A 14,464-nucleotide genomic window follows, 5' to 3' on the forward strand; every position below is an offset into this window, starting at 1 on the left:
AGTCTTCTTGGTAGCATGACCAGAACCATGAACATTTGTTTAATTCTTTGATTCTCATAACTTGACACAAAATAATTGGCTGTGATTCTTAAGTAATCTCTTAATGGTCTTCTTCGTAATGCCAGCTTCTGCTATTTGTGACTAATCATAACAGGAGCTTCATTCTCTCAATTATAGGGGTGGATTTTCTTTTGATTTTCTATTAAATGAATATAAGAAATGTTAACATATTGCCGTTTTAGATTTTGACATCTCTAAAGAGTCTGTGTTTATTTTTAGAGAAGACCCATTTCTCAGCGCATGCATTAAAAAGCTGTAATTTCACAGAAACTTGCTATGGGGTAGATCATTATGACCATCTCAGAGCTGGATGGGATGATGTGGATTTAGCACCTTTTGCGCATTCGGCACGCCAGGATCTTGATGTAAATGTCAACTTCACGTGAATCCCTGCGCAGGCACTTGAACAGGTTATAAAATTCAGAATGACGCCTATCTTCATCGCTGGATGTCAGGGATGAGAGTCCTGACCAGGTAATGCGAGTCTCGAGCATCTTCTGCAAGACTGGAACAATAACCTGAATACCCAAAAGATAATGGCTTCGTATGAGTTTTATTAGTATTTGCTTATCTTTTTTGCTTCCAATTATCAAATGAAGATATGGGGAACACATACAAATATAAAACACTCTAGATATGGATTTTGGAGCCAGCCTATGAGAAAATAATTAGGAATCTAAAATGTAAAATCATAACTTTAGTTTAGTTTTAACTTTCTCTTTTCTTCCTTCGCACTCTCATTCTTTGATTTGAGTAGAACAGAGAAAGAAGACAAGTGGAACTTCAATAGCAGATGTCCTGGGATACTTTGAAGAAAATGCTGAGCTTGAAAATTCTGTACTCTAGTACTCCTAATCTTGAAAATATGTCAACCATCTGTGCCCAGGAAGAGGCAAGCTTTTGGTGGAATTGGGTGCAATACAGGGAAGGCTTCACATATCACAAATTGCAGTGAAATTCTGATTCCTTTACAGTAGAATCTATCTCTATGAATGACTAGGCTCCTGCTTTATGTAGTAGCAGTCTAGCATATAGAAGACATGAAACTTTTTCTCACAAACTGAGATATTTCAAAACTCCTTATGCATTACAGAGGTTACCTCTTTCATTCATGAACAAAGCAAGAAAGCCCTCTGCAGGATGCTCACCTGTCTGAATTGACTCTCTATGAATGCTTGAAGTCTGTCTGACATTTCCTCACTCTCTGTGGCTCTTGTTAGGATCGTCTGTGAGACTTCTTTCAAACTCTGCAGCTCGTTGGTAAGATGATGCAGAGGTTTATTCCAGGTGTACAGTAAGAAGAGTATCAGCTTACTAAGGTCTTCATTCTAAGCAACCATAAGAAATGGTCTCATTAAAATAATCACAATTCAGTGGTTTTGGTAACATGTTATCTCTGCTCAGAGCAGCTGACCTAAAAAAAAACTTTTAGTTATACGTATGTGTATGCAGAGATTTTTGAAAGAAGTAAAAGTTGCAAAAGTATAAATGTAAGCTATTAGTTCACACTTCAATGAATTATTAAAAATCTAGGTTATTTTAGAAACTAATTCTTCTCATGCATTCTAATTTATAACATGAAGGATTTTCTTTTTTCCTCTGAAATTCTACCACCACTCAGTGAGTTCTTTTATGTTTGTACATTTGTGTGAGAGAAATCTAAGTATTTTATGACAAGTCAGTATGTGCCTGCCATACCTGACCCAAGAAAAAGGCATTCTACCTGTGCCCACATCATTGTCACCCAGTGATTCTTTCATATTAATGAATCAGATGAATCATTCATATTGATTTTCGATTGGTAATTTGTTTTATGATATTACAACAAAGAGACAATGAAGAAGACATGACATTCCTAAACAGGCTTTCTTTCCTCAGTTGATCCCAACACCAGCCCCCATGCTGGTATCAGAAGAGTCTGTCTTGTTGACATGTGTCCGGCCAGAAAATGGCACAGCGTTGTCTTTAGTAACAGCATCGGTGGGATTCACAATGGAGGGTTTTCCCCCCTAGTTCACTACTACTAGTAGAATTGAGCATGAAAATACCGGGGGCTGAATATCTCTAGTTAATATGCTTGATTTCTTTACATCCATGAACTGTTTTAGTGGTAAAGAACATAGAACTGAGTAGGATTAAATATAGTAATGTGCTAGGAATAGTACTAAGCACATAAAGTGCTTAGTAAAATGTATGGCCACGTAGTAACTCTCAATAAACTTTAAATTCAAGGCTATTGAAAAATCCCTCGTCTTCTTCCTCATTGACATTTTTCCTTTACTTGATCATCCTCATTACTAATGAGCTTAACAGAGCAAAAGAATGCTGATATCACTAAGAAGGTTGTAGACAGAGAGGATAGAATTTTAAGGGGGGATGCATGTGAAAATATTTTAAAAAATAGAGGACGAGGGATAATGCAGGAAATCAGAAAGGAGAGATTATAATGGTCAACATTTAGAGCTGCCATAAATGATTGAGGCTTGATATGTAAACAGTTTTGTCCTCAGAACAGAGGCAATTGTTGCTGCCATGAAAAGCAAAGCAATGTTTTATAGGCCATTTGAGGGAGACTTGCAAATTAAGAATGAAAGGTGACAGAGGAATGATTGAGAATGATGAATGAAGAAGGCATCAGAGAAGAAGAAGCAGAATCAGTAGAGCCTAGAAAGGCAGATGCGCTGGCTCAGTGGTGCAGAATAGGACTCCCTGTGTGTCACTAGTAACAGGGAGTACTCAAGACTGGGGTGTGTTTCTTACATATTCCTGAATTTTGCAATCATATTTTACACATGGAAGTTCCCATTCATTTCCTGTTTTCTTTTTTTTTTTTTTCATTTGTTTTTATTAGTTGGAGGCTAATATGGAATATTACTCAGCCATTACCTGTTTTCATACAGAATAATAGCTGCAATCCTGTGTCGAGTGCATGGGTTGAACTAAAGTTGTCTGCATGTACAATTTATAGATCTGTTCTTGTTTTTGCTACTACAGATCTTTAGTTATCCCTTGATTTCACTCATGCTTCATCAACTGCATAATATAATTTCTCTTCAATGGCTTACGGTTCCTCCACCTTTTTCTGCATGTACAGGTACCATGACCTCTAATAGTCTGAAGCCTGGTAACCTACGTATTGTCTCATTGATCTGGTGAAAAACCCAGGTGAAAGACTCACGTTCAACTGTTGGGCGTTTTCTCTTTCTTCAGGTGCATGGAGGGGATTGGTGTGGCAGCTGTTGGTGGCATTGATATGGTACTGTTTGCCCTGGGCATATTTTTCATCCTAAAAGTGATCAGGCAATTAGTTAGGGTTGTTGGGCATTCAGTAGATGAACCCATTACAAGAACATTTATATGTTTGATAGACATGTAATTTTTTTAACAAGGGAGCATCACAAAATTTGAAATTCATTCTTTTCCTACTTTTTCTAGACATTGTCTCTATAAAAGTGATTTTACATCTAACTTTTCTAAGTTTAACCTTTTCCCTTCTCTGTTTATTATTATCCCCCCCCTTTTTTTTTTTTTTTACTATTTAACCAAATATAGTGCATATGTGCCAATATTTGGTGCTTCCCAGAGACGGTAGTGATAAAGAACATTCCTGCTAATGCAGGAGATATTAATGTTAAATGAGCTCTTAGGGTGGAACACTCATCCAATAGGTTTAGGGTCTTCATGAAGCGAAACACCAGAGAATTTTCTCTTCTGTCTCTGTGTCTGTGTGTCCTTTCCTCTGTCTGTCTTCCCCACCCCCACCCTGTGTGAGGACACATGGAGAAGCCATCCTGGGAAGAAAGAGTTCTTACCAGAACCTCACCTTGCTGGTGCCCTGATCTGGGACTTCTAGCCCCCAGAGCTGTAAGGTAATAAATTTCTGGTGCTTATTCCACTGAGTCTATTGTATTCTCTTACGGCATTCCTGGCTGACAAATACAAATTCATTTATTTTAGACATTTTAAAAAAAGAAAATGAATGAAAGGAGATTGAAAAAATTATTGCACTTCTAAGGAATCTTTGAGATTTCACAAAACTGATCCTTTTTTTGATTTCACCATCTTATGAACTGATGACTTCCTTGACCTAGAGAGTATGTTATTGCAGCCTTCTTGTTTAAAGGATAGTATAGGCCAGTCACTTATATGAAGTTTCCTTTCGAGAGCCTGGCGGGCCACAGTCCATGGGGTCACAAGTGATGGATACGATTTAGCAACTAAACCACCACCACCACAGTACTTACAAACTCTTTGAACATTATTGCGGAAAGGTTATGGAAGTAGTGGGACAGCCAGGCAGCATCCATAAACAGGTCTGTAAGGGATCTCAGGGGGGTGTCAGGACCGCAGGAAGGGCATATGTTGCCTTGGCACAGGAGCAAATTTGACATGACCAGCAGCAGGAGCAGGCAGGACCCTGCTAAAATAAAAACATGAGCCATTCTGATGATCTAGTCACCCGAGGTTATCAAATCCATCCTATGGAGGGAAGCCTTCTCTTTCCCTGTGGCTCTGAGCAGAAGTTGGTGCTCTAGTAGCTGGGATGGTGAAGAAGGAGCACCTTCTGCGTAAATATAGATGGATGACGATATTTGCACAGATAGATGGTCGGAGAAGTAGGTCACTCCCTGCATTTTTGTATTGCTCCCAGAAGTACTTCTGTGCTCTGCAAACATTTGGAACTTAATTCTGAGCCAGAGTGTTTAGGCCATTCTTTCAAAACAGTTTAATTTTGGGACTCTGCAGACTCTGAGCAGCGAGGCCCTCTACGAGTTTGTAATTTTTTCACTCTACATCACTAATCCTTGAATTTTAGACACTGAAATGACAAGAAGTGTACAGTTGATCTGTCTGGTTCGCTGCACTCTGGGATAAGAGTAAACATGTGACTGACTGATCCCTACTATTGAGTACAAAGAGAATACTATGACAAAAAGGATACTGTACCTTGGATCTGCTAACTCACCTTCATAACCGCATGCATGTCTTTGATACTTTCCCAAAAGCTTTAAAACATCTTAAATTTTGTGTTTCACAGTAACATTGTGAGATAGCCTTCATCTTCACTATGATCATCAAGTTATGTTAATGAAGATGCAATGCCTTGGAGAGGGCAAGTAATTTTCCCCAGGTCCCATTATTAGCAGATGGAGGTGACTGGGCACCAAGCAGTCATCTGTTCACTTCCTGATGTCACATCACACATGCCTGTGGGCTCTCGGTCTGCATGTGTGTAACCAGGACCACATCAGGAGCTGAGATGACTCTGCTTGCAGAGAAAAATATTTTGTCTTTGACTGCAAAGCAGCAGTGACCCTAGAACATTGGTTTTATCCACTTGTTCTGCTCTGTCTATAAAACACTCACTGTTAAAATCTTTTGACAAGTATCAGTGTGGGAGCCTGGTTCTCCTTGCTTCTAGGCACCTTGACAACTCTTCTACTTTTATGTATCCTTAGTATTCTCGTTACATTTGTTTCTTCGAGAAAATAGCAAATAAATCTCCAAATGGTAATACAAGAATATTACCTCTCAGCCCCCAGGATCCCATCACTGTCTCTGCAGACACGGTCTGGCCTTTCCTGACTTTGATGTTTTAGGGAGAAAATCCATCTATCTAGTCGGGAGCACATCCTGACTGCCATGGGGCTGAGTTTTTGAATCATCGTCAAGAATCTCCTCTTTGATAGTAGAACCAGATCTTCATGTTTTCATGATGTATTGCAATATTTCAGAAATTATTCCTAGCCCTACCTTTGGCCAACAGAAGCATAAAATCATACACTCTTGCAAGCATGATTTTAATATTACTTTTCCTGTCTGTCCTTTGTACGTAAGCAGAATTTAAGACTGAAGTAAGCAAGAATTCAGTTTGGACAAGAGAACAGATAAAATAGATTTTATCCTCCTGAACGAGATCTGAATGAACATGATTCTTTTTCCAATTTACCACAAGAGTGATAATTTAATTAAGGATAAGATATCAGCATTTACTAGGTTTTCTCTGCTCTTAGTTTAAATAGGCCTAGTATCTAAGAATAAAATGGTTATTTAAAATTAGGTGATGAAAATCAAAGAAGTGGTTCTCAAAAAGGAGACATATAAATTGGAGAAATTTTGGACTATCTCTCTTATCAACTAAAGGGCTTATTATGACAGGCTAGGAGAATAAGAGCTTATATAATATAGACATATTTGTGTGCATATTTTTCTGTGCATGTATATATGTGTTATGCATAATTATATGTTTAATTCCTTCATGGAACTTTGGAGCTTATAAAATTCGAATTTATAAGAGACAGTAAATATAGCAGAATATCCTAATTCCTAAGGTAATTGATCATGTATTGGTATATGACTAAGTATATGATTTTTTTTTTCTGTTAAAGAGTTATTTGTGTGTTTGCTTTGGTAGCACCTATATTAAAAAACTAGAATAATACTGAGAAGATTAGCATGGCCCCTGCCCAAGGATGACAGGCCAATTTGTGAAGCCTTCCATATTTTTCTGTAACAACTTCGACGGGTTGGATGGGAAGGAAGGCGGGAAGGAGGTTCAAGAGTGAGGGGACATAGGTAAAACTGTGGCTGATTCATGTTGATGTTTGGCCGAAAGCAGTACAGTATTGTAAAGCAATTACCCTTCAATTAAACATCAATAAATTTAAGTATAAAAATGTTTTTGGGGATCATATAACAGGTTCAGATGTACATTGTATGCCTAAAGAGAATCTGACTAGAAACTGATGGTGTCAGTTATCATTGGTTAGTGATTCATTAACTTTATAGTTGAATGAGATAAGTAAGCTAACAAACACTATTGTCTGTGACTCAGTGTCACAACAAGCTATAGTCCTGGTCTGCGTTCACTTTAGGCAGTATAGCGCCCAGACTTTGAAACTGAGGCCGTTCCCAGAGCGCACAGTCATGAATCCTGCCCAGGGTTTCTGTTCCTGATGCTGGAGGCTTCTGTGCGCTGGTCCACTAGGTCCGAAACTTTCTCTCCTGAGCATTCTCCGGTTCTATCATGTGCACAAGTCTTTCTATTTTGGTTTTTTAATTTGATTCTCTTATTCTTTTGATCAGACTGCCAAGTCTCTTTACGATTGACTTTTCAGACCCTTTTGTGCTTTGATTTTTCTGATGCTCATTAGTGTATTTGCTTCCATGTCTACATTTCTGAGTAGTTTTCAGTATCTACGTATACCCTACCGTATTTGCTTAGTGTCTGGATTTTGGTGTTTAGCATCAGCATACTTTTATGAACTTCATTTTCCTTCTGGTGAAGTTTCTGGTATACAGCTTAAGCTGATTGGCTCCCACCTGGCTTGTTTGTGTTGTCTCCAAAAAAATTAGAGGACTCTGCTTTCTTTCTAGGCAATACTGCCCCTTCTTTTGATACCATTGCTAATTTTCTGTGATTTCACTGCCTCATAAGCTTTGTCTTTCTCAATCTACTGTAACTCGAGTACTAAGTGTTTCTATGCTGGTATTACTAGTTTATTTCATTTTGTTAATTTTAATTGGAGGCTAATTACTTCACAATATTGTAGTGGTTTTCCATACATTGACAGGAATCCGCCATGGGTGTAGATGTGTTCCCCTTCCTGACCCCCCTCCCACCTCCTCCCCATCTCATCCTTCTGGGTCATCCCAGTGCACCAGCCCCGAGCACCCTGGATCATGCATCGAACCTGGACTAGTGATTCATATCACTTGTGATAATATACATGGTTCAGGGCCATTCTCTCAAGTCAGCCCACCCTCACCCTCTCCCACAGAATCCAAAAGACTGTTCCATACATCTTCATGTCTTTTTCTGTCTCACATACAGGGTTATCCTTAACATCTTTCTAAAGTCCATATATATACGTTAGTATACTGTATTGGTGTTTTCCTTTCTGGCTTACTTCACTCTGTATAATAGGTTCCATTTCATCCACCTCATTAGAACTGATTCAAATGTATTCTTTTTCATGGCTGAGTAATATTCCACTGTGTATATGTACCTCAGCTTTCTCATACTTTCATCTGCTGATGGGCATCTATGTTGCTTCCATGTGCTGGCTATTATAAACAGTGCTGTGATGAACATTCGGGTAGATGTGTCTTTCTATTATGGTTTCCTCAGTGTGTTTGCTCAGCAGTGGGATTGCTCAGTCATATGGCAGTTCTATTTCCAGTGTTTTAAGGAATCTCCACCCTGTTCTCCATAGTGACTGTATTATTATTTCAAATAAATGTCAACCTAGTATACTAGAGAATTAAAGGGAATAAAATTACAATAGTATTAGTAATAATACATTCCCCCCAATTATAATCCAGGAATGCTCCCAGTTTTAAATGACACAATCCATGTATTATTGAGGTCCCCTACTCATTTGCCCTTACTAGTTGTTTCAATTTTGAAAAAGAATGTAGAAAACAATGGAGTGGAAAATTCTGAAAATCACCTTGGATTTTTGATGCCTCAAGGTTAAGTATGTAATTATTAGTTTTTTATAGTTAGTGGGGCTATTCTTAGCACATATAACTCATTGTAGGGTGATTGCTATTGAGTAAAGGATGCATACTGTGAAGTGCAATCACTAAACAGGAGACTGGAAATAAAGAAAGCAATGTCAGGAAGACACAGGCTTCTATTTTGGAAGGAATAACTAACAGTGTCTGTCATCTACAGTCTAATCTTCAGATTTTTCAAAAAACTTATTCTTCCTTACCCATTTAATAATTTGGGTTGTTTGATTTCTTCTACTATTGAGTTGCATGAGTCTCTTATATATACCTGGATATGAAGCCCTTATGAAATATGTGATTTGCAATTATTTTTTTTCCATAGGTTGCCACTATATTTTATTGATGACTTCTTTTACTATGCAGAAGATTTTGAGTTTGATGTGGTCTCACTATTTATTTTTGCAGCTCTTGCCTTTGCTTTTGATGACTGACTTGTTTGAGCTACTTGTATTCCAGAATGCAGTCCTTTATCAGTTGTTTTATTTGCTATTATCTTCTCCCATTCTTACCAAAAGACACAAAGTGGCTGAATGGATACAAAAACAAGACCTGTATATATGCTGTCTACCAGAGGCCCACTTCAGTCCTAGAGACTCATACAGAATGAAAGTGAGAGGATGGAAAAAGATATTCCATGCAAATGGAAATCCAAAGAAAACCAGATTGGCAATTTTCATATCAGAAAAAATAGACCTTAAAATAAAATCTATTACAAGGGATAAAGAAGAACACTGCAAAATGATCAAGGGATCAGTCCAAGAAAAAGACAAAACAATTTTAAATATTTATGTACCCAACATAGGAGCACTTCCATATACAAGGTGAACGCTAACTGACATAAAATGGGAAATTGACAATAACACAATAATAGTAGGGCATGTTAACACCCCACCTCTACCAATGGGTAGATCATCAAAACAGAAAAAAATAAGGAAACATAAGCCTAAAGGGATCTATTAGAGCAAACAGACCTAATAGATATCTTCAGCACATTCCATCCAAATGCAGAATACACTTTCTTCTCAGGTGAACGTGGAACATTTTTCTCATCTTGGGTCACAAATCAAACCTCAGTAAATTTAAGGAAATTGAAATTTTATCAAGCATTTTCTCTGAGCACAACACTGTGAGACTAGATAATGACTACAGGAATAAAAAAAAAAATTTAAAGACCAAAAACACATGGAGATTAAACAAAACATTTCTAAATAATGAACATGTTACTGAAGAAATAAAGGAAATTGAAACAGTCTTAGAAAGAAAGAACAATGAAAACATGATGATCTAAAACCTATACGATTCAACATAAGCAGTTCTAAGAGGGAAGTTTAAAGTAATACAAATCCTACCTCAAGAAACACATTGAAACGACCAGCTAACTTTACATATTTTTAATGCTTTTTAAATTTCTCTTATCAATGTCTTAGAGGGTTTGTATAACATCTTTCAACACCTTGCTTAAGTTTATTTCTAAGTATTTTATCTTTTTGTGATGCAATAGTAAGTGGGATTGTTTTCCTTATTCCTTATTATGGAGGAGAAGAGGACGACAGAGGATGTGATGGCTGGATGGTATCAACCAACTGGACAATGAGGAGGAATATCCGGATCCATACAGAACTCAGTAGGACAAAGGAAAAAATGGACAAGGAGGAAGGGGAAAGAAGCAGGAGAGCAAGTGGGACAAGCCTTCGCCTGGGGGTGAGAGAGCTGATGCGCAGGGGTGAGATCCCCGCTTCCATGGCCATCCACTGGAATGGGGGAGTCATTTGAAGCTGTTGCGGAGTGAACTAACAAACCTGTGACCGTCTGAACGGAGTGAGAACCACATAGACAAGCCATCCTGCTGCCTTTCATACCTCGGACAGGGTTGTAAGTCCACTGGTGTCCACGGAAGCTGGGAGCTGGAGCCATTGGGACTGCGGAATGATCCCAGGGTGAGGACTCCTGTTGACCGTGGGGAGTCAGCCGGATGGGATGGGATGGAGGAAATCTGCTGCATCGAATGCTTCTTAAGGAAAGCCACGAGGCCATAAAAGTAGGGTTCAACTGCCTGTGGAGTAGAGCTATCTCTTTCTGCATGGTGGTACCTGTAGGTTGAGCAATAGAGAAAGACATCAGTGAGGGTGTTCCTTGAGTGCCTGATGCACTAAGCAATGGAGAGTTTTGAATGTCTATATACCCTACCCTACCCTATTCTCTGTCTAAATTGTGGTTTTTAGAATCACAATATTTTTATGAACTTAAATTTCTTCTGGCAGAGTTTCTGGGTTTCAAATTAAGCTAATTCCTCACATCTGGCTCATTCTTGGTGTTTGAAGAAACTTTGAGAACCTTCCTTCCTCTCAAGGCAATAGTGCCCTTTACATTTCTACCATTGCTGACTTCCCATACTTTCACTTCTTGCCTACTATATTCTATGTCTTTCTCTATTCACTGTCACTTTAGTGGTATGTGTCCCTATGTTGGTATTAACATTTATAATGAAGTATTACCCTGATGCATTAGAGAATCAATAGGACTACAGTTACAACACTAGTAATAAAGTACCTCCAAATTATAATCCATTAATGCTCCCATTTGAAACTGATTTTCTCTCTATATCATTGAGGTCTCTTAACTCATTTTCCTTACTTAGTGGCTCAATTTTGAAATGAAATATAGAAAACAATGGAGTGGTCGACTCTGGAGATTACCTTGCTTTTTATATGTCTCAGTAGGTATGCAAATATTAGTTTGTTTTTTTCCCAGTGTGGCTGTTCTTAGTACATATTATAGCTCAGTGTGGGGTGATTTCTATTGACTGAAGAATGTACACTTTGAACTGTAATTGTCAAACAAATGAGTGGAGATGAATAAAGTAATAACAACAAGGCACAGGCTTTTGTTGTTCTAGAGGGAAAACCTTGCTGTGTCTCTCATCTACAGTCTAATCTTCAGATTTATTGAAACTCTTAATTTTCTAAAGCTCCATTAAAATTTTGGATTATTTGGTGTTTTTTGCCCTTGAGTTGTATGTCTCATGTATTTTTGGATATTAAGCTCTTATCAAATATATGGGGGCAGGAGGAGAAGGGGAGACAAAGGATGAGATGGCTGGATGGCATCACCGACTCGATGGACATGATTTTGAGTAAACTCCGAGAGCTTGTGATGGACAGGGAGGCCTGGCATGCTGCGATTCATGGGGTCGCAAAGAGTCGGACACGACTGAGCGACTGAACTGAACTGAACTGAAATATATGATTTGGAAATACCTTCTGTCAATCTGTGAATTGCCATTTGATTTTGTTGACGTTCCTTTGTTTGAAGTTTGATGTGGTGTCACTTGTTTGTTTTTGCAGTGGTTGCCTTGTTGCCTTGGATTTTGGTGTGAAACCCAAAAGCTCATTTAAAAGACAGAAGGCAGTAAGATTGCCTCAATGTTTTCTTCTAGGGGTTTAATCGCTTCAAGTTTTATGTTCATCTTTTTAATCCCTGTTTAGTTGATTTTTGTGTATGGTAAAAGACAGGGGCACAGTTTCATTTTTTTCATAGCATTATCCAGTTTTCCCAGTGCAATATTTGAAAAGCTTCTCCTTTTCCCACTTGATAGTCTTGACTCCTTCTTCATAAGCTAACTTACAATATATGGGTGTGTGTTTCTTTCTTGCTTCTCTGTTCTGCTCTGTTGATCTATGTGTCTGCTTTCGTGCCAGAAGCAAATCATTCTGTTTTGATTACTATAGCTTTCTAATACAATTTGAAATCAGCAACCCTAGTCTCGAACGTTGTTGTTCTTTCCCAAGATCACTTTGACTCTTTGGTATTTTGTGATTTAATATAGCAGAATAGACCACGAAAAGATGGAAAAGGTACACAGAAGAACTATACAAAAATAAATAAATAAATAAATCTTAATGACCCAGATCATCACAATGGTGTATTTTCTCACTCAGAGCCAGATGTTCTGGAATGTGAAGTCAAGTGGGTCTTAAGAAGCACTGCTGCCCATAAAGCTAGTGGAGGTGATAGAATGCCAGCAAATCTATTTAAAATCCTAAAAGATGATGCTAGTAAAGTGCTCCGCTCAATATGTCAGAAAATTTGGAAAAACCAGTAGGGACCAGAGGACAGGAAGAGGTCATTCCTCATCCCAGTTCCCAAGAAGGGCAGTACTAAAGAATGTTCAAGCCGCTGAACAGTTTTATTCATCTGCCATCCTAGTAAGGTTATGTTAAATTCCTCCAGGCTAGGCTTCCGCATTGTCTGAACATAGAAATTCCAGATGTTCAAGCTCGGTTTAGCAAAGGCAGAGGACCCAGAGATCAAATTGCCAACATTTGCTGGAACATAGAAAAAGCAAGGGAATTCCAGAAAATCATCTGCTTCATTGACCTCACCAAACTATGTGGATCACAACAAAGTGGAAAACTCTTACGGAGATGGGAATACAAGACCAAACTTACCTGTCTTCTGAGAAACCTGTATGCAGTTCAAAAAGCAACAGTGAGAAACAGACAAGGAACAATAAACTGGCTCTAAATTGGTGAAGGAGTTCGTCAACGCTGTATATTGTCACCCTGCTGATTTAGCTTATATGCAGAGCATATGCGAAATGCTGGACGAGATGAGTCCTAAAGGCTGGAATCAAGATTGCTGGGAGAAATATCAACAACCCTAGATATGTGAATGATACCACTCTAATGGCAGAAAGGGAAGAGGAGCTAAAGAGCCTCTTGATGGGGTGAAAAAGGAGAGTGAAAAAGCTGGCTTAAAACTCGATATCAAAAAAGTGAAGATCATGGCATCTGGTCCCATCACTTCCATGGCAAATAGAAGGGGAAAAGATGGAAGCAGTGACAGATTTCCTCTTCTTAGCCTCTAAAATCACTGTGGATTGTGACTGCAGCCATGAAATTAGAAGACGATTCCTTCTTGCCAGGAAAGCTATGAGAAACCTAGACAGTGTGTTAAAAGCAAAAACATCACTTTGCCGACAGAAGTCTGTACAGTCAAGGCTATACTCTTTCCAGTAGTCGTGTATGCATGTAAGAGCTGGACAGACAATAAAGAAGGAAGAGTACTGAAGAACTTATGTTTACGCACTGTGGTGCTGTAGAAGACTCTTGAGAGTCCCTTGGATAGCACGGAGATCAAACCAGTCAACTTTAAAGGAAATCAGCCCTGCATACTCTTTGGAAGGACTGATGCTGAAGCTGAAGCCCCAATACTTTGGCCACCTAATGTGAAAAGCTGACTCACTGGAAAAGATCCTGATGCTGGGAAATATTGAATGCAGAAGAAAAAGAGGTTGACAGAGGATGAGATGGTTGACTGGCATCACCAATTCAAACGGCATCAACTTGGGCAAATTCTAGGAGATGGTAAGGGACAGGGAAGTCTGGCATACTGCAGTCCCTGGAGTCTTAAAGAGTCAGACATGACCTGGCAAGTGAACAGCAAGAACAACATTATTATACAAGTTGTAGAATTTTTTTTTTTTTTTCAATTTGGTGAAAAGTGCCATGGAATTTTGAAAGAGACTGCAGTTTATATGTAGATAGATTTGGCTAGTATGGATGTATTAACAATATTAATTCTTCCAGTCAATAAATATGAAATATGTTTCCTTTTGTGTCTTATAAGCATTTCTTTCATGCGTCTCTTGAATGTTTTCATACATAGATCTTTCAACACCTTGCTTAAATATATTTCTATGTATTTTTTTGATGCAATTGTAAATGGGATTATTTGTATTTCTGTAATTTGTTTTTGTATATGGCTAGGTAAATGAGTTTATATATTCAAATACAGTATACAAAATGCATGCTATTTTTTAAGGGAGACATTTCCCTCACCTCAATAAGACATACAGAATGCCCAAGAATTATATGACAAAATGCTC

At 38.3% G+C, this 14,464-nt stretch overlaps 1 protein-coding gene and 1 non-coding gene across 2 annotated transcripts; one reads left to right on the forward strand and one right to left on the reverse strand.

Moving 5' to 3' along the window:
• Positions 1-240: 240 nt before the first annotated feature.
• Positions 241-10,545, reverse strand: LOC122697820 (placental prolactin-related protein 1-like). The gene is made up of 5 exons (XM_043908817.1): positions 10,437-10,545; positions 4,305-4,477; positions 3,239-3,346; positions 1,209-1,388; positions 241-578 (listed from the first exon to the last, which is right to left on the reverse strand). Exons 1-5 carry the CDS (start codon positions 10,489-10,491, stop codon positions 387-389), a joined length of 708 nt encoding a protein of 235 aa, XP_043764752.1. The 5' UTR covers positions 10,492-10,545; the 3' UTR covers positions 241-386.
• On the forward strand, positions 6,460-6,568 carry LOC122697874. The gene has a single exon (XR_006342206.1). It is a non-coding gene; the product is annotated as a U6 spliceosomal RNA (small nuclear RNA).
• Positions 10,546-14,464: the final 3,919 nt, after the last annotated feature.

Source organism: Cervus elaphus, chromosome 7 (assembly GCF_910594005.1).
Source record: "Cervus elaphus chromosome 7, mCerEla1.1, whole genome shotgun sequence".
Classification (NCBI taxonomy): domain Eukaryota; kingdom Metazoa; phylum Chordata; class Mammalia; order Artiodactyla; family Cervidae; genus Cervus; species Cervus elaphus.

What these genes read in the sequence shown, in the direction of transcription:
- LOC122697820 (XM_043908817.1), bottom strand. Translation starts at nt 10,491, where the DNA reads ATGGCTCCAGCTCCCAGCTTCCGTGGACACCAGTGGACTTACAACCCT. An exon ending in GACTTACAACCCTGTCCGAG is followed by an intron (nt 4,478 to 10,436) that starts GTATGAAAGGCA and finishes TTATTTTAGCAG; the next exon opens with GGTCCTGCCTGCTCCTGCTG. An exon ending in TAGAGAGTCAATTCAGACAG is followed by an intron (nt 579 to 1,208) that starts GTGAGCATCCTG and finishes TTGGGTATTCAG; the next exon opens with GTTATTGTTCCAGTCTTGCA.